The following is a 20,740-nucleotide window of genomic DNA, read 5'->3' on the forward strand; positions in this document are numbered from 1 at the left end:
CCCAACCCAGGGCTCGAACCTGGGTCTCCCACATTGTACACAGATGCTTTACCATCTGAGCCAACTAATGCTCAAAATTCTCCAAGCCAGGCTTCAACAATACATGAACCATGAACTTCCAGATGTTCAAGCTGGTTTTAGAAAAGGCAGAGGAACCAGAGATCAAATTGCCAACATTTGTTGGATCATCGAAAAAGCAAGAGTTCCAGAAAAACATCTATTTCTGCTTTATTGACTATGCCAAAGCCTTTGACTGTGTGGATCACAATCAACTGTGGAAAATTCTGAAAGAGATGGGAATACCAGACCACCTGACCTGCCTCTTGAGAAACCTATATGCAGGTCAGGAAGCAACAGTTAGAACTGGACATGGAACAACGGACTGGTTCCAAATAGGAAAAGGAATATGTCAAGGCTGTATATTGTCACCCTGCTTATTTAACTTATATGCAGAGTACATCATGAGAAACACTGGGCTGGAGGAAGCACAAGCTGAAATCAAGATTGCCGGGAGAAATCTCAATCACCTCAGATATGCAGATGACACCACGCTTATGGCAGAAAGTGAAGAGGAACTAAATTGCCTCTTGATGAGAGTGAAAGAGGATAGTGAAAAAGTTGGCTTAAGCTCAATATTCAGAAAATGAAGATCATGGCATCCGGTCCCATCACTTCATGGTAGATAGAAGGGGAAACAGTGGAAACAGTGTCAGACTTTATTTTTGGGGGCTCCAAAATCACTGCAGATGGTGATTGCAGCCATGAAATTAAAAGACGCTTACTCCTTGGAAGGAAAGTTATGACCAACCTAGATAGCATATTCAAAAGCAGAGACGTTACTTTTCCAACAAAGGTCCACCTAGTCAAGACTGTGAAAAAAAAAAAAAAAAAGACTGTGGTTTTTCCAGTGGTCATGTATGGATGTGAGAGTTGGATGGTGAGAAAGCTGAGCACCAAAGAATTGATGCTTTTGAACTGTGGTGTTGGAGAAAACTCTTGAGAGTCCCTTGGACTGCGAGGAGATCCAACCAGTCCATCCTAAGGGAGACCAGTCCAGGGTGTTCATTGAAAGGACTGATGTTGAAGCTGAAACTCCAATACTTTGGCCATCTGATGCGAAGAGCTGACTCATTGAAAAAGACCCTGATGCTGGGAAAGATTGAGGGCAGGAGGAGAAGGGGATGACAGATGATGAGATGGTTGGATGGCATCACTGACTCAATGGACATGGGTTTGGGTGGACTCTGGGAGTTTGTGATGGACAGGGAGGCCTGGCGTGCTGCGGTTCATGGGGTCACAAAGAGTTGAACACAACTGAGAGACTGAACTGAACTAAGAATCAATATGAATTCATTTTGCAGTATATGTTCATTGCTGAATCACTATGCAAATGCATTCTTCTTTTTTTCTTTTCATACTTTGGTGGATCATCCATTGGACGAGAATTACCTAGCATGTTTTTTGTGTTTTTTTTTTGTGAGTCTGTCCTTAATTTCCTTCCATAGCAATTGTATACATCCCATTTTTCCATTTTAGAACTTGGATCACCTTAGGCAGAAAATGTAAGACAAGCTGAAGACTCAAGAAAAGAGCATTTTGATGTTGTAGGTAGAGGAATATTTTATAGTTAAAGTCATAATAAAAATATACATACAATGAGTGCTTTAAAATATTTATGAAATACAATGGGAGACAGAACTTTCATTAGGTATTGTTGCCAGTGTAGCAGAAACCCAAATGATGGTAGTGTAAAAACAGTGGGTATAATGTTCTTAGGATAAAATCTATGAGAAAAAAAATCAGACTTAATTAAGATCTTAAGACTACTTTTTCATTTTCAGGATATGTACCTAATAATATAATTATTGCCAGCCTCATAAAAGTGGTACAGCTGAACTACCATGAGCTAAGAAAAGTGGAAGCAAAGAGATAGGATAATTGTTTATTTTCAATCAACTTATTTTTCCAAAATTAATTTATTGAATATCTACCATGTGCAAAGCACAATGCACTGTGGGGGAATATAAAGTACAGTATTAATAAGTTGTACAGAAGTTACTCTTCTCTTCTTTACAGAAGTGTTATCTTGGTCTGGGGACTGACAAAATGAGCAGATGACTTTAAGTGATTATGCCAGGGCTGCTGTTGTTCAGTTGCAAAGTCGTATTTGACTTTTCACAACCCCATGGACTGCAGCACACTAGGCTTCCCTGTCTTTCACTGTCTCCTGGAGTTTGCTCAGTCTCATGGCTATTGCGGAGAAGGCAATGGCAACCCACTCCAGCTCTCTTGCCTGGAGAATCCCATGGACGGAGGAGCCTGGTAGGCTACGGTCCATGAGGTCACACAGAGTCAGACACAACTGATGCGACTTAGCAGCAGCAGCACAGCCAATGAGTCAGTGCTGCCATCCAAACATCTCATCCTCTGTTGCTACCTCTTCCCTCCTGCCATTAATCATTCCCAGCATCAGGGTATTTTCCAATGAATCAGCTCTTTGCATCAGGTGACCAAAGTATCAGAGCTTCAGCTTCAGCATCAGTCCTTCCAATGAATATTAAGGACTGATTTCCTTTGGGATTTACTGGTTTGATCTACTTGCTGTTCAAAGGACTTTCAAGAGTCTTCTCCAGCACCACAGTTCAAAGGCATCTGTTCTTCAGTTCTTAGCCTTTTTTATGGCCCAACTCTCACATCAATACATGACTACTGGAAAAACCATAGCTTTAACTATACGGACCTTTGTTGGCAAAGTGATGTCTCTGATTTTTAATACACTGTCTAGGTTTATCATAGCTTTTCTTCCAAAGAGCAAGTGTCTTTTAATTTCATGGCTGCAGTCACCATCTTCAGTGATTTTGGAGCCTAAGAAAATAAAATCTGCCACTGTTTCCATTTTTTCCCCATTTCCCATGAAGTTATGGGAACAGATGCCATGATCTTAGTTTTTTGAATGTTGACTTTTTTCTTTATTTTTTTTTATTTGAAGGATAATTGCTTTACGGAATTTTGCGGTTTTCTGTCATACATCAATAAGAACCTAGAGCCTATTATACAGAGTGAAATCAGAAGTAGTAATATACATATCTTATACTGATGCATATATATGGAATCTAAAAAGATGGTATGGGTGAATTTAATTTCAGGGCAGCAGTGGATAAACAGACATAGAGAACAAACTGATGGTCACAGAAGGAGGCTGGGGGGGATGTATGAAAAGAGTAAAATGAATGTTGACTTTTAAGCCAGCTATTTCATTCATCTCTTTCACCTTCAGTAAGGGGCTTTTTAGTTCTTCTTGGCCTTCTGCCATTAGGGTGGGATCATCTTCATATCACCAGCTAAAGTAAAAGGTAATGAGAAGATATAGGGCAAGACACAAAAGGTGAGTGAAACAAATATACTGTGCAAATTTATGTCATGTGGAGATAAAAAGAACAATTATTTATTAAGTCCTTATTAGATGAGGTCGCTGTTAGTCACTGTGGAAGGAAAAAAAAAGAAGTAAAGAAATATGAATAAAACATGATCCTTGTTATTTAGGAACCCAGTCTAGGTGATGAGGCGAATCTGTGAGCAAGGTCAGGAAAGAGGATTTAGAGGTCTCAAGAGAGGAAGCAAGTAATGGTTAAAAGGTCAAGTACATTATCAAAGAGGTAACCTGGAACTGGGTTCTTAAAGAGAAGGAAAGGTGTGTCATACAGAGGCTGGAAAACTGAAAGGAAGTGGAAGAAGGTGATGCCAAGTATAAGGATTGCAGCCCAAGGGGTTCAAGGGTACAGTTAGTTCAGAGTATTGTGATCTACTTAGCAGACTATGAGGAATTATATATGACAATTGTGACCCAGCATGCAGAATAGTACATTGAGCACAGTAAGTGCTCAGTTCAATCAGTTCAGTTGCTCAGTCATGTCCAACTCTTTGTGACCCCATGGACTACAGCATGCCAGGCTTCCCTGTCCATCACCAACTTCTGGAGCTTACTCAAACTCATGTCCATTGAGTCAGTGAGAGTGCTCAATAAGTATTTATAGGTACTCAAGCATTGTCTGTGAAAGTGAAGTGAAGGTGAAGTTGCTCAGTCGTGTCCAACCCTTTGCGACCCCATGGACTGTAGCCTGCTAGGCTCCTCTGTCCATGAGATTTTCCAGGCAACAATACTGGAATGGGCTGCCATTTCCTTCTCCAGGGGATCTTCCCAACCCAGGGATCAAACCCAGGTCTCCTGCATTGTAGGCAGATGCTTTTACCATCTGAGCCACCAGGGAAGTCTATTCAGTGAATTCTCTAATCTGTACCCTTAGAGGTGCTATAGAAGGAGCGTATTGTTGGTGTGATTGTTATTGTTTCAAATGTACAGGACTTTGAGGCACACATGACCTCATTCCAACAACTAGGTATTTCTTCTTGGGCCAAGGTAGGGGCTTACATCAGTATGTCTTGTATAAATACTAATGCATCTTAAAAGCTACCATTTAATGAACAATTAAATTTACACTAGTTAAGTACTTTACCTAGTTGGCAACACTGTAAGGAAGACACTTTTATCCCCTCTGTTCAGCTGGAGAAAACTGAGGCACAGAGGTGCTAAGCTAGTTCATGTGCTTGATGGTTACAAATATGTTCTCCATTTCTTTACTAAGAAATTCAAGTAAAAGTCACAAGAGAGATTCTTTAACAGTTCTCTTGGAGTGTGTGTGTGCATGTGTATGTGTCTGTGTGTATTTAACTATGTATGTTTATGGTATGATGTCTTCAAAGACATCAAAGAATATATGATTCTTCATTTCTCTAAACTAGAACCAACCTTCCTTTTTGATGGTAGCCAATGTTTCCAAATCCTGCATTATTGCTTGATGATATCACCTTCCATACAGTGTTCTTGAGCTTTACAGTAAAACCTTATTCAGCTGCAGAAATTAAAATTATCTATAGTTCTCTGTAATAAATATTTGACAGTGCCAATCACTTAATCAAATCCGGGGAGTGATAAAAAGTAAATTAAGTATTACCACTGTTTTTAAGAAACTTAGTCTCTGTTTAAGGAGATGAACACAAGGGTGAAAAAGTATAATAAAAGCAAATGGCTATGAGAGAAAAGAGGAACTGGCAGATGAATTCCAGCTAGAGTTAGGTAGTAATTCAGCAATTCAATAATACCACAAGGGAATGGAAGCATAGATTCAGCATACTTGAATTCTAGACTTATTTTTGCCTCTAACTTAAGCACACCATTCAATCTCTGCCAGCCTCATCTCTTCATCTATGGAAGTGAAGGTTTGCAAAATACCAGTATTCCCTAGAGTTTCAACAGATTCTAACTTTGTAAGCCAAATGCATTTGAGATGCCCAATGGAAGATGGGTACTATTTCAACATGTAGAGGTGCAAAAGCCCATCCCAGATGAAGGCAGAGTGTGAACAAATCTGCAAATGAAGCAAAGGCCTGAGCAATATCCTGAGAATAAAGAACATTCCTGCCTAGTGTGCCTGCCATGTCAGAGAGCAGCCAGCAATAGGACTAGAAAGGTAGCTTTGGGAAAGTTTACAGAGGCTTTTGAGTTCCATACAGAGGCATTTGGATTTTATTAAGGTTTTTTAAGTAGCCAAAATATAATGGCAATGATTAGAGAATCATTGAGAATAACTGAAAGTCAATCTGGAGCATAACAAGTGGAACAATTTAAGTAAATCAGAACTACACGGCCAGATAATCATTGGTCTTTATTGCATTTGAAAAGCTAAGAAAAAGTGGAAGGTACATAGAAGATTCCAAAAAAATGGAAAAAGTAATCTAACCTTATGAAATTCTTTATCCTGACTGTTGAAAGAACCATGTTATAGAATAATAGAAAAGAAGCCATTTAGGATAAGCTTCCTAACAAAAAAGTGAAAAAAATTTAATAAACAAGATACTTTGATCATGAAATCTTTAAGTTTAAACACATAAAAGTTTAAATAATTTCACACCCACATAGCCACACATATTTGGTCTTACAAACTCCTTCAGTTTGTGAAAATGTTTACCAGTTTGCAATTTCACCCATTTTTTTTACCACACTAGCAGTGTCACACTGATGATACAGCTGATGGTAATGACTATTAGTGACCTTAAGAACACAGCTGGGTTTCTATTTTTATTTCTGTAGAACCTTTTTTCTGCAGCTAGATGATGCTTTAAAGGGCCAAACTAAACTCTAGAGTCAAGGCAGCTTGTATTTTATGTTTACATATGTATTTTACACAACAAAACCAGATTTGAAAACACATATACACACTTCCACACACAGAGAGAATATGTAATGACAATAAAGAAACCCATTTGCAAACCAATGTGGAATGAATAACTGGACTTTGCCCAAGTACAAAGAACCATTTCAGGTTATACAGAATTACCTCTATTGGCAACAGACTTTTTAAAATGGAGCTACTTTAGATTCAGGTACATCACTGATGATTTGCTAAAAATAAACAAAAATATCTAACACAGAAGATAATGATGAACAATACAGGCTGAAATATTTTTTCAATGACTATGAAGGACAGAAAAACGGGGACAGAATTTATTTCTATTTGGGTGGTTACTTACTCTCTTTCACTCAAATGGAGAGTTTCATGTGTCTATTTGCAGAAAAATAAATTTATCTACAAATAGGCAGATTTCTGAATATAGGTAATACAGAGACAAACATATATTTAAAATTACTAATGTAGGTTGATGCTGAGTAAACAGGATTGTATACTGTGAACGTTGGTAAAATCGCTATTTAGCAAGCAAAAACGGATTCAAGAACGGTGGTTTGTCAGAGAAAGAGCTTAGCAGTTGCTAAGAACAAGCTGGCAGGGAAATTCCACGAGTCAGAAAAAAGAAAGGAATCGGGTGATTTCTCTAGCCATTCTGCTCATTGTTTACAACACAAAATGGAAATACTTTTTGTGAAAATAATTTTATATTTTTATGCTTGTGAAAGCTTGGTTAGTAAAAAATGTTATAATTTCCTGAAGGTAGGCATTTGGTTTTTAACCAAGTGAAAAACTAAAAAATTTTAAATGTTAGGTGGTGGTTTAGTTGCTAAGTCATATCCAACTCTTGGGACCCCTTGGACTGTAGCTCACCAGGCTCCTCTGTCCATGGGATTCTCTAGGCAAGAATACTGGAATGGCTTGCCATTTTCTTCTGCAGGAGATCTACTAGCTCAGGAATCAAACCCAGGTCTCCAGCATTGCTGGCAGATTCTTCGCCAACTGAACTACAAGGGAAGTTCAGTTCCTACTAGAGAAGCTCAATGAGGATATGTATGTAAATACGGATTTTCTATAACCTTCAGTTCAGTGCAGTTTAGTCACTCAGTCGTGTCCAACTCTTTGTGACCCATGAATTACAGCACGCCAGGCCTCCCTGTCCATCACCAACTCCCGGAGTTCAATCAGACTCATGTCCATCAAGTCAGTGATGCCATCCAGCCATCTCATCCTCTGTTGTCCCCTTCTCCTCCTGCCCCCAATCCCTCCCAGCATCACAGTCTTTTCCAATGAGTCAACTCTTCGCATGAGGTGGCCAAAGTACTGGAGTTTCAGCTTTAGCATCATTCCTTCCAAAGAAATCCCAGGGCTGATCTTCAGAATGGACTGGTTAGATCTCCTTGCCGTCCAAGGGACTCTCAAGAGTCTTCTCCAACACCACAGTTTAAAAGCATCAATTCTTCGGCACTCAGCTTTCTTCACAGTCCAACTCTCACATCCATACATGACCACTGGAAAAACCATAGTCTTGACTAGATGGACCTTTGTTGGCAAAGTAATGTCTCTGTTTTTCAATATGCTATCTAGGTTGGACATAACTTTCCTTCCAAGGAGTAAGCGTCTTTTAATTTCATGGCTGCACCATCTATAACCTTAGGTCTCTTATTTGAAAAAAAGTGCATCAGTGTGCCCTTGTTAGCCTGATTCCTTCTAAAGAAAATAAAAAAGGCTGACTAACAGGAATTCAAAGTCAGTTATCCAAGTCTTTCTCTCCTCTGAGTGGAGCTATAGCTATGGTGACATGAAAGTGAAAGTGTTAGTCATGTCTGCCTCTTTACAACCCCATGCATATAGCCCACCAGGCTCCTCTGTCCATGGAATTCTCCAGGCAAGAATACTGGAGTGGGTAGTCATTCCCCTTTGCCAGGGGATCTTCCAGACCCAGGGATGGAACTGGGTCTCCTGCATTGCAGATGGGTTCTTCACTGTCTGAGCCATCTGGGAAGCCCTAGCTGCGGTAAAGTGAAGTCGCTCAGTCATGTCCGACTCTTTGCGACCCCATGGACCATAACCTACCAGGCTCCTCTGTTCATGGGATTTTCCAGGCAAGAGTACTGGAGTGGGTTGCTGTGGTAAGAATTCACAAATTAAGCCTTACTGTGCAGGACTGAGAGCTGCTTGAAAAATGGATTATGCTATGTTTATTTCTCTGTATTTCAGGAAACAGTGTATGGCACAAAAAAGGTATGTTGAGTAAAAACATCTGAAAATGTCTACATTGGTAGCCCTACTGCATGACAGCTATGCTTCTCAAGCATTACTCAAGTCCAAGCAAGCCTAAGGGAGGAAGAAGATTTTGGAGGGTCCCAGTATGGGAACATGCTGTAATGACACAAAGTCCTCCCCCACACAGAGATAGCTGTTCCGTAGGTGTGAGATAAGTCATGGTTCCTGATAAGACACGTTTTGTGCTGTGTCTTTAAAGCAATACATCCTCTCTTAGGGTGTGGGCCTAAGAGAGAAATAGCTCAGAAAGGAATAATTAGATGATGTCGCTGATGCTGAGACTTGTCTGATTCATCCAGACACTGTAATCAAAAGTTGTACATCCGGTTGTAAAGCATATCTCAGTGCTCCTCTCATCCCCAAATTGCTGCCCAGTATTTAGGCAGAATTAAATGGTGTAAAAAAACTGGGTGTGATCTGAGCTTCTGATGTGTTATCCCTGACGCCTGCTGATGGTGTTAAGGGGTGGATATTGCTAAAGAAAAGATTAAACTAATATTTCAAGCAAACTACTCCCACAGTATGAGTTGTACTATATTTAGACTGAATCAGTGTTGCATAATTTCTCAGTAAACTAATATGCACTCTTTTGAATCACTCTCTTTTATTTAAAAATCTAATTTAGGTGTAAATCAATCACTTTCCATTAAGGTATAAGGTTTCAGTAAAATGCAAGTTCAGGCCAGATTTTTCTTATGGAAGCAAAGTTAACGTAGCTAAATAACTCTACCTAAGATTGCAACAAGAATCTTAAAAATATGACTCAAAGTTAGTTTAGTTAAAGCTTCAGTAATTTAAGGAAATTGCCTAGGCAAGTAATTGGTATTATACCAAACTAAATATTTCACAGTTACATTTGCTTTTGCCTAAAAATAAAAACTAGAGCAATACAAGGGAAAACTGCCAAGACTGAAAATAATATGCAGCAGCTGTAAGTAATTGGGAGTGATAATCATAATTAGACAAGATGTAAGATATGTATTAAAGCCCAGATTGGATCATCCTGTTGGCAACTGGGAGAAATCCCAAAGGCCTGGACCCTCCATATAGCCCACACACTCTGCTTCATGCCTCAAAGCCTTTCTGTCACCAAGCTTGGCATTAGATGAGCCATGACTCCACGCCCAAGGACATGTGTCACACTGTTACTCTTGAGAAAAGATAGAGGAAAAGAAGAAACGGAAGAGGGTCATACTCTCTGCCTTCAAGGAGCCTGCAAAGAGAAGAAACAGCCAATTATCTTGCAGTAATTGGCATCCAAGTCCTCTGAAAGAAGTCAAGATAATAAAGAAAATAAATATTTTTATAAGATAAAATGGAGGACAGCTTTGTAAGACCATAGAAACATTGGTTTAACCAAGTATAGGTGAGGAATGAAGTAAAACAGCCTTATTCCATGGAAAACAACTCAAGCTAAAGAGAAAGCTCTATGGGGACAGGAGCCACTCCTGTTTTGTTCATGGATTCAGAGAATGCCTCACACATAGCACATGTTCAACTTGCTAAATGAATGAGCAAATTGATAGTGCTTAGATAATACTTGAGGAGTGTTTATCCTGTGTTAGATGTTGCACTGGGTGTTTTAAGTGTATCAACACATTTAATCTTCACAATCACTTTTGAGATACTATCAGTACCAGTCCTTATTTGCTAATGAGGATGCTAAACTAAGCACAGCTAAGAAACATGCCCAAGTGACTCTAGTTAGAAAGAGGTGGAGCTAGACTTTGAACCAAAGTCCTCTGGATCTATAGTCCATGTATTATGCACATTATATTTTAAAACTAGAATGTCTTTAGCTTTACTAAGAAAGTGGGAAGCCTTTTCTATTGTTTGTTTTAAATTTTGATTATTCAATGACACCAAAGTAGCACCCTTGATATACGCCATTTCATTCCTTCTTTCTCTTCTTTTGCCTAAATAAAATGGCAAACTTGAAAGCATCTAACACATTGTTCAAGGGCTGTGTATTCCCATTCTCTCTATTTTAAAACTTCACCCTTTTTTCTTCTTCCTTTTCCTTCCCTTGTCTTTCTCTTCTCTTTCTTGATTTAAATATCTCCTTTCCTTATTCTTCTCCTTGAAATCAAAGACAATTAAACAGATATAGGAGAAAAACAGAAGAGTTTCTTCCTTTTACACTTTGCCTTAAAAGTAAGACATCATAGCAATAAATATTGAAATAGGGTTTTTTATCAAAGTTGCATTAAATTAAACAAATCATATTTTTAAGAATATTTCCCCATGTTTCCCCAATATACACCTTTTAAACACATTTGGTATAAGATAAAAATGCACACATGACAAGGAGGAATGTTCCATAATTTCATCATGCTTATAGTACAATAGAAGAGAAAGATACACATATCTTTATTATAAAAGTAAATTATATATATGTAGAAAGATATGTGTATATTTCTCTTCTACTGGTCTATAAGCATAATGAAGTTATAGAACATTCCCCCTTGTCATAAAGGGCTTCCCAGGTGGTGCTAGAGGTAAAGAACATATCTGCCAATGCAGCAGACAGAGGGGAAGCAAGTTCAATCCCTGGGTTGGGAAGATCTCCTGTAGAAGGGAATGGCAACTCACTCCAGTATTCTTGGTTGGAGAATCCTGTGGATGGAGGAGCCTGGTGGGCTATAGTCCATAGGGTTGCAAAGAGTCAGACACAACTGAAGTGACTCAGCACACACATAAGTAAAAATGGAAGTATTTATGAAATCAGATAGGAGATTAAAAATTGTTATTAGATTAGGTGGGCTTTATGAGGGAGGTTTTAGTTTACATTTTTACAGAAGAATAGGACTTTGGTAAGTGGCTAAGGAGAATAGGAAGTAAGGCCTTTTAGGCTTAAGGATATAGTATGTGCAAATGACAGGGAAGACTGTTTAGAAAAATGTCTTATGTGCCTGAAGCTGAGTGTATATGAGTCTGGATAAGTTGACTAGAACCAAATATCAGACACCCCTGAATACTGAGCCACACAACTTTGGCTTTCCTCAACAGGCAATGGAAACCCCTGAAGGTCTGGGACTAACGTGGGCTCCTACTCTTGCTTATGCTGGTACAATCTACTGTCCACAGAACAGTCAAGGGTATATTTTAAAATGTCAGCTAGTCCCTCTGCATGTAACTGTGTTGTGGATTCTCATATCACTCAGAAGGAAAACAAACTCTCACTATAGTCCAACTACACCTGTGATCACATGCCATTTCCCTCCTAATGTTACTTAGGATGGGTAGCAGTATGATACTCAAAGGCAACTAAAAACGTGGCAGGGAACATACAACAGACCTGACCATCACAGAGGCAAAGATGGATGTCTCCAAATTCAAGACCATATCTGGGGGCCCAGGTTCAACTATACTCTTTGTCTTTTGCTGCAAGAGGATGATGCTACAAAGTTTGTTTAATACATGATTTTCCCCTATCATCTCCCTCATGATCTGTCTCCCTTGTTGTTGTTCAGTTGCTCAATTCAGCCCCATGGACTGCAGCTCGCCAGGCTTCCCTGTTCTTTACTGTCTCCTGGGGTTTGCTGAAACTCACATCCATTGAGTAGGTGATGCCATCCAACCATCTTGTCCTCTGTCGTCCCCTTCTCCTCCTGCCTTCAATCTTTCCCAGCACCAGGGTCTTTTCCAATGAGTGGGCTCTTCGCGTTGGGTGGCCAAAGTATTGAAGCTTCAGCTTCAGCATCAGTCCTTCCAGTGAATATTCAGGACTGATTTCCTTAAGGATTGACTGGTTTGATCTCCTTGCAGTCCAAGGGACTCTCAAGAGTCTTCTCCAACACCACAGTTTGAAAGCATCATTTCTTTGGCACTCAGCCTTCTTTATGGTCCAACTTTCACATCCATACATGACAACTGGAAAACCAGTAGGTTTGACTTTATGGACCTTTGCTGGCAAAGTGATGTCTCTGCTTTTTAAAACGCTGTCTAAGTTTGTCATACCTTTCCTTCCAAGGAGCAAGTGTCTTTTAATTTCGTGGCTGCAGTCAACTGTCTGCAGTGATTTTGAAGCCAAAGAAAATAAAGTCTATCACTGTTTCCATTGTTTTCCCATCTATTTGCAATGTCGTGATGGGACTAGATGCCATGATCTTTGTTTTTTGAATATTGAATTGTAAGCCAGCTTTTTCCTGCCTAGAGAACCCCATGGACAGAGGAGCCTGGTAGGCTACAGTCCATGGGGTCACAAAGAGTCAGACGGAATTGACTGAGCATACACATACAAAGAATATGACAAAAAGGGTATATTTGGAGATAGATGAAATTGAGTAATAAAAGAATCACATATACATGTACATGAGTAATCAGTCATGTCCAACTCTACATGACCTCATGGATTGGAGCCCCCCTAGGCTCTTCTGTCCATGGGATTCTCCAGGCTAGAATATTGGAATAGGTTGTCATTTACTACTCCAGGGCATCTTCCTGACTCAGGGATCAAATCTGCATCTCCTGTGTTTCCTGCATTAGCAGGCAGATAGATATTTTATCACTGTGCCAACTTACCCACATTATTATATGTTGTGTTTCCAGTACTTAGTACAGTCCTTAGTACCTAGTTCAATAAATATTTGCTGAATGAATGAAAGTATATGATACATTCTCTAACTTATAGACAAGTAGCTTGCTTGCTTCACAAAAAAAAAAAAAAAAAAAAAAGATTTTATTTTGTAGGAGAGACATATATTCCTTTTGAAAGTGAAAGTGAAACATCACTCAGTTATGTCCAACTCTTTGTGACCCACGGAATTCTCCAGGCCAGAATACTGGACAGGTTAGCCTTTCCTTTCTCCAGGGGATCTTCCCAACCCAGGGAGTGAACCCAGGTCTCCCACATGGCAGGTGGATTCTTTACAAGCTGAGCCACAAGGGAAGCCCAAGAATACTGGAGTGGGTAGCCTATTCCTTCTCTAGCGGATTTTCCCAACCCAGGAATTGAACCGGGTTCTCCTCCATTGCAAGCAGATTCTTTACCAACTGAGCTATCAGAGAAGACTCTAACCTATCTATTTATTTATTTAATTGAATAGTTCATTCAATAGATATTTCTTGAGTACCCACTGTGTACCAGAACTTACCAGACTTTGTATCTGGAAATAGTAAGATAAACAAAACACTCCCTAGGAGAGTTTATAGTCTGGTGAAAGAAATAGATATGCACACAAATGATAGTTTTATTAAAAGGAATATGTATTGTGACCTCATGAAACAATAGGGCAATCTGTTCAGCTTGTTGAAAAAGGAAAGGGGATTCAGGAAAGATTGACCCAAAATGCATTTTAAAGGATGAATAAAGAGTTTTGAGAGTCCTTTTTACTCTACTCAATTAATGTGCTATTTAATTTGTCATGATAATAAAAATATTATCTTTTATTTGTGTGCTTGGCTTTTAAGATCTGTTTCTTATTTATGATATCACTTTATTTGCTTTGCTAATTATTAGTCCTTTATTATTATACTGGTTTTATTGCACTCAATATTCCTAAAAAACAGTAGCAACAACTATGAAATAGATGTCACTGAGAAGGTAACAGGCCAATTAAATATTTATTTATGTTTAAAAAAATAAAACATCATTCTAAGTCCTGAATAAGAGAAAGTAACTTAAGTAGTTTCATGGTTTTAAATTAGACTTCTTACATATCAAAACTTGAAAGCTATCTGTTCAACCATAGACTTATTTGCTTCTTCATCTTCTCATTGTTTAAAACTCATTTGTGATGCAAAGTAAAAGTGAAAGTGAAGTCGCTCAGTCCTGTCGGACTCTTTGTGACCCCACTGACTGACTATAGCCTAAGAGGCTCCTGGGTCCTGGGATTTTCCAGGCAACAATACTGGTGTGGGCTGCCATTTAAAGAGAAAAAGCAAATAGTTGATTTTGCTACCTGTTTACTAAAGTGTAGTAGTTTTAGCCCTTGAATCTCACTCACATGGAATCAACAATTGCATTTTTAGGAAAACTCCCCACTGGCAGGGGTCAAGGCATCTTCTATCTCCTTTAATTTCTTAGAGTTATAAACAACACAATTTATTCCTCTTGTAACATGAAAATATAGGCATTGGTGAAAGTTCCATTAAAAACTAGCTGCTGGCAATTCAAACTCAGTGTGACTAAAAGAGCTTCCAGATTTGAATTATGAATTTGGGGGTGAAACAATATTCTTTCATTACATTATTCATTTCCTACTAGAAAACAGTACTTGAAATCCTGATTTCATTAAGAAGAGGTAGTTAAAAATACGTTGGTGGAGTTGTTTTATTATTACTATTATTATTCTTATGGTAAATGAGAACCAGTCTCAAGCATAGCTGAACATGCCTGCAACATTGTTTCTGGAACACAACATAATGCACATTCAAAGAGGCAACAGTCCTCTTGTGAAACAAAGTGGAATCCGTTAAGTAGACTCCCACAGTATACCAAGCTTGGTGAATCACTAGGTACAATCTCTCAGTGAAAATTCAACATGACTGTTAGCCAAGTACCCACAGGAGTTTCTCTCTATGTATAAGATTGTGATCTTTCCAATCTATAAATATAGTCATACAATTCAACAGCTCCAAATTCTTCAAACTCTCCTTCAGCATAAAAAGCTAAACATTTTTTTCAATACAGTTGAGTTCATTCTATCTGCCTAGAGTTCCGTTTCAATTTTCTCCACTCCAGGTCTCAAACTTCACAGTCCAGCAACACTAATCTACTGTTAGAGCCTAGAATACATGCCGTGATCTTGCCTTTCCTCATGCCTTTGAATATATTGTTTTCTCTACTCAGATGATGGTCCCCTTTGGTAAAACTATCTGTTAAATCATCTTCCCCTTGCCCAGGCAATTTTAAATACACAATTTTCTGTGTCACTGCAGTTTGCCCATGCAGTTCTAATATTCCCAAGACTGTATTATAATTGTTTGATATCTTTCCTCACACACACATACACACAAAGGTCTTGGAGGAGAAAATCTCTTTGTTTTTTCAGCATTTAGTATAGCATCTGGACAATAAAAAAAGCCCCACAAATATGTGTGTGTGTATTTATATATATATATAAATACACACACACACACATACATACATACCGGGGAAGCCCTATCCCTAGTATCTCAGCCAGTAAAGAATCTGCCTGCAGTGCAGGAGACCCAGGTTCAATCTCTGGGTTTGGAAAATCTCCTGGAGAAGGAAATGGCAATCCACTCCAGTATTCTTGCCTGGAAAATCCTAGGAACAGAGAAGCCTGGCAGGTACAGTCCATGGGCTCTTAAGAGTTAGAAAGACTTAGTGACTAAACCAAACCATATAATACATACATATATATATATATAATATCACTTAGATGTGGAATCTAATACAGCAAGCAGAACGTGTAAAAGCACAGAGTAGACTAGTGTTACCAGAGGCTGGGAGCTGGGGAAATTGCAGAGATTGTTGAATAAGGGTATAAACTTACAATCAGTAGACAAATAAGTTTTGTAGATCTAATGTACAACATAGTAACTGTAGACAATAATACTGTGATATAACCTTCAAAGTTGCTAAGGACTAGATCTTAACTGCTCCCACCACAAAAATGATCATTTTTTTATAACAGTATTCTTTATTTTTATGATAGTACTTTAAAAAGCTTTTGTTTACTTATTTTTGGCTTCGCTGGGTCTTAGTTGCTGCGCATAGGCTTCCTCTAGTTGTGGTGAACGGGGGCTACTCTCTTGTTGCAGTGAGTGGGCTTCTCATTGCAGTGGCTTCTCTTGCTATGGAACACAGGCTCTGGGGCGCGTGGGCTTCAGTAGCTGTGGCTCAAGGGCTCCAGAGAACAGAGTCAGTAGCTGCGGCACATGAGTTTAGCTGCCCTGTGGCATATGGAGTCTTCCTGGACCAGGGATCAAATCCATGTTTCCTGCACTGAAAGGTGGATTCTTAACCACTAGATGACCAGAGAAGTCCCCAAAATGATTATGTGACATGATAGAAGTGTCAACTACCGCTATGGTGGTGATCATGTTGCAATATACAAGTGTATCAAATCTACACTGTTGTACACCTTAGACTTACACACTGTTATAGTTCAACTATATCTCAATAAAAAAATTTTAAATATATACATAAATGAATATTGTCCACTATTAGAAATAGTTACAATGCATATAAGATAAAAAATGTTAGCTGATATTTGCTGAGTACTTATGTCCAGTCTAATGCAATGTGCTACATGTGCTTCATCTCAAATTCTCACTGCAGTCCTGCCAGGTGGATTTTATTGTTTCTATTTTGTTCTTGAGAAAATTGAAGATCAGAGAGGTTAGTAGAATAGGCCACACATTGTCATACAGCAGAACCAGATGTGAATCTAAAATCTGTCTGACTCCAGTGCTAGTTTTTTCCCCAGAACACCCAGCTGCTTTTGATTATTGTTAAGATCTTGAAAGACACAAATTAGATTTTGATTTATTCTTTTCCATTTCTTTCCAGCTCCAAGTACAGCCCAGTATGGAATTACCGGGAGCGCTGACGTTCTTTTCTCCTGCTGGTACCTTGTGTTGACACTGTCCTCTTTCACCAGCTTATTCTACCTGAAGAATGCCATTCTACAATAAATATAAAGACCCATAAAAGGCTTTTAAGGATTCTCTGAAAGTGCTGATGGCTGGATCCAATCTGGTACAGTTTGTTAAAAGCAGCGTGGGATATAATCAGCAGTGCTTACATGGGGATGATCGCCTTCTGTAGAATTGCTCATTATGTAAATACTTTAATTCTACTCTTTTTTTGATTAGCTACATTACCTTGTGAAGCAGTACACATTGTCCTTTTTTTAAGACGTGAAAGCTCTGAAATTACTTTTAGAGGATATTAATTGTGATTTCATGTTTGTAATCTACAACTTTTCAAAAGCATTCAGTCATGGTCTGCTAGGTTGCAGGCTGTAGTTTACAAAAAAAACGAATATTGCAGTGAATATGTGATTCTTTAAGGCTGCAATACAAGCATTCATTTCCCTGTTTCAATAAGAGTCAAACCACATTTACAAAGATGCATTTTTTTTCTTTTTTGATAAAAAAGCAAATAATATTGCCTTCAGATCATTTCTTCAAAATATAACATATCTAGATTTTTCTGCTCGCATGATATTCAGGTTTCAGGAATGATCCTTGTAATATAACTGGCTGTGCAGCTCTGCTTCTCTTTCCTGTAAGTTCAGCATGGGTGTGCCTTCATAAAATAATTTTCTCTTCATCTCCAACTAATAAAATGTTTTTGCCAAATTCTATAACTTGAAAGCAAAAATAAACCACAATGATAAAGTTAATACTAACTATATCCTGTCTCTAAAGAACAAAGGAGCTATCAAATTGTAAAAATCTCTTCCCTCATTACCAATAGGGTTTTGAGAATTTTGCCCCACGATAGCTCAGCTTTGTGATGAAGACAATTTAACTAATATAGTACAGGTAAATCCACTGTATGATTTCTTTAGTTGTAGCTAAATGTTAGATCCACTTTGGGAAATAATTCCCTTTAAAATGATAGCACAGTCCATCCAAAATTGTCTGGCAATACAGCATCTTTTCCTTTCACTATTACAAGCCAAAATTTTTAAGGTAGTTTGTCAGAAAGGACACAAAGTCCAATTACCTAACATTAAATGAGATGGTAAACGTTCAAAATTAATTTGGTTCTGTGGCAAATAAGTTGGTATGCTAGATATAGTGTTCCTGTGGACAGGAGCATTTTGCATATTTTCCAGCTGAAAACATTACTCAGTTGATAGTTTGGCATACATGTTGTACAAAAATGCTCCAAAATATAACAAATATTCCATCCTAGTATGCAGCAGATCAATCCCTGAAATAACTAATTCTGTGGTTGAATCTTTCTCTATAGCCATGTCAGCTTAAACAAGCAAAGCTAAAATGAAAAAAAAAAATGCTTTATTTCTTACATGATATATGTAAGATGTGTTCAAATGAAGACAAGCCATTAGTGATGAAGAATATCTTAAAATAAATTAATTGCTAAATTATCATGGATTTTAAATTATTTCTATCACAAGGAATGAAAACTACATTTTTGAAGGAAAATGCTGTTATTCTACAAGTATTATATTACAAGAATAGTTCAATGGTTTACTCTTTACTAAAGACAGACCATAGCCTTGAAAGCCATTTGCAAGTTTGATAAAGTTACCAATTTTACTATCCCTAGAGAAATTTCTGCAAATAGTTCCCTTTTGCAAGTTATAACAACACCTGCTAATATAGTTAGAAACAAGATATTTAAGATATCTAATGTAGATAAGTAAAATATAAGTAAAATTTTGTCCCAAAGTATACCATAAATCTATTTTAATTAGAAATGTGAATCCTAAATGAGGAGGCATATATATACAACATTTCCACAAAATGACAATGATATGGCACAATGCTATTAAATTGACTGTAATAATTTATTATGTTATTTTGACTGATACACTAAGAAAGGTTTTTACAAAAACCACATATGACATTTTAACTTTGATTATTATTGATTTGCTTTTCAAAATCTTTTTGTGGAATTGGTGAGTAAACTACAAAATATTTTTTGTGTGTATTGCAGCTTTAAAGTGGCACACTCCATAATAATCTACTTACTAGAAATAGTGGTGCTACCACAGAAGTGTTAACCATCAGTACCATTGTTTGGGAGAAAGAAACAGATCAAGAATGCATATTATACAGTGATCGCTTTCCTAGAGTAAAAATACCTCCTCTTTGTAAGGTTTGTAGGGTAAATGTGAGGTAAACTGAGGTATAAACTATGGATGAACCAAATAATTAGTTCAAAGTGTTGTCATGATTCCGAATTTGTGGAGTCTGGTGTTTTTCCCATAGAATGTGACAGAAGTACAGTCATAGCTCAGTAGCTATATGTATTTGCCTTTATGTTAGAAGAGATTTTCTTGAGTGACATTTTTAAATAGAGGAGGTATTCACTATGTTTTTCTGTATCAAGCAGCATTCCTAGTTGTTAGGCCCCTGGACAGAGTGAAATCATGAGTATTTATGAGTTCAATATTGTTCAAATAAGGCTACAGTATTTGCTTTTTTGTGTGAATGTATTGCATATAATGTTCAAGTAGATGATTTTACATTTATGGACATTTGAAATGTCTGATTACTCCATTTTATCAGTCCTGATTGTACAAGATTGTTGCAATTTCAAAATAGCAGTTTTATGAAACTGATTTATCTTTTGATCTATAACAATTTTTCTAGCTATTCATTTCAGCATTATATTTCTACAGGTTCGATTTGTGGGACTCTTTTTGTTGCCCCTGAATTTTTTTCAAAGAAAGAAAAAAGAAAAAGCAGTTGAGAAAGTAGAGTAGAAAGAAAAAAGACTGACGGGGGAAAAGGTAAAGGGGAAAGAAAAAAAGCAAGGAAGGAAAAGAAGGAAAGAGGGAAGAAGAAAGGAGAGGCTGAGAGGGAGGGAAGAGCCAGAATATTAGGGTAGTCGACATAATTCACTTGCATTCTTTTAACTGCAACTGGTGTAATTATGTTTTATTTACAATGATCCCATTTGAAACATAAATCCTGTTACACCATTGAGTTACTATTATGCAGCAATTGTATAATGAAAAGTACTGCCCAAACTACAGTATTGTGTTATGGCGGGGACACTACAAGATTTGAGAGAGAGAGAACATCAAACTTAAAGCCACTGTTGGGGAGTTCAAACTTAGCTGAAAAATTAATGCTTCATCATAACATTTAAGCTATATCTAGAAAGTAGACTGGAGAACTGAGAAAATTACCAGATAATTCAGGACAATATATATAAATACCCCAGTGTGTGAACTCAGAAAACTCTGAGAAATTTATCAAAGCTGATTATCTATATTGATTAAATTTACTGAATAACTGTTAATTTATCCATTGTGCTTAGCTTTGTGACACAGCCGAAAGTTATCTATTTAATCTTTTCAATAAAAATTGTTTTTTGAAATTCAGAAATGATTTAAAAAGAGGTCAGGTTTTTAACTATTTATTGAAGTATGTGGATGTACAGTATTTCAATAGATATGAATATGAATAAATGGTATGCCTTAAGATCCTTTGAATATGTATTTACTTTAAAGACTGGAACAAGCTCTTCCTGTCTTTTAGTAAAACATCCATATTTCATAATCTGATGTAAAATATGTTGTACTGTTTCCAAT

At 37.6% G+C, this 20,740-nt stretch overlaps 1 protein-coding gene across 1 annotated transcript in view; it reads left to right on the plus strand.

Moving 5' to 3' along the window:
* NEGR1 (neuronal growth regulator 1) overlaps nt 1–18,620 on the plus strand; it is a 1,034,996-nt gene extending 1,016,376 nt beyond the window's left edge. Inside the window, exon 7 of the mRNA NM_001205414.2 lies at nt 17,011–18,620. Coding sequence (NP_001192343.2) covers nt 17,011–17,135 — 125 coding nt within the window. The 3' untranslated portion in view covers nt 17,136–18,620. The remainder of the gene's footprint in view (nt 1–17,010) is intronic.
* Nucleotides 18,621–20,740: the final 2,120 nt, after the last annotated feature.

The sequence above is a fragment of the Bos taurus genome, chromosome 3, assembly GCF_002263795.3.
Source record: "Bos taurus isolate L1 Dominette 01449 registration number 42190680 breed Hereford chromosome 3, ARS-UCD2.0, whole genome shotgun sequence".
Taxonomy (NCBI): domain Eukaryota; kingdom Metazoa; phylum Chordata; class Mammalia; order Artiodactyla; family Bovidae; genus Bos; species Bos taurus.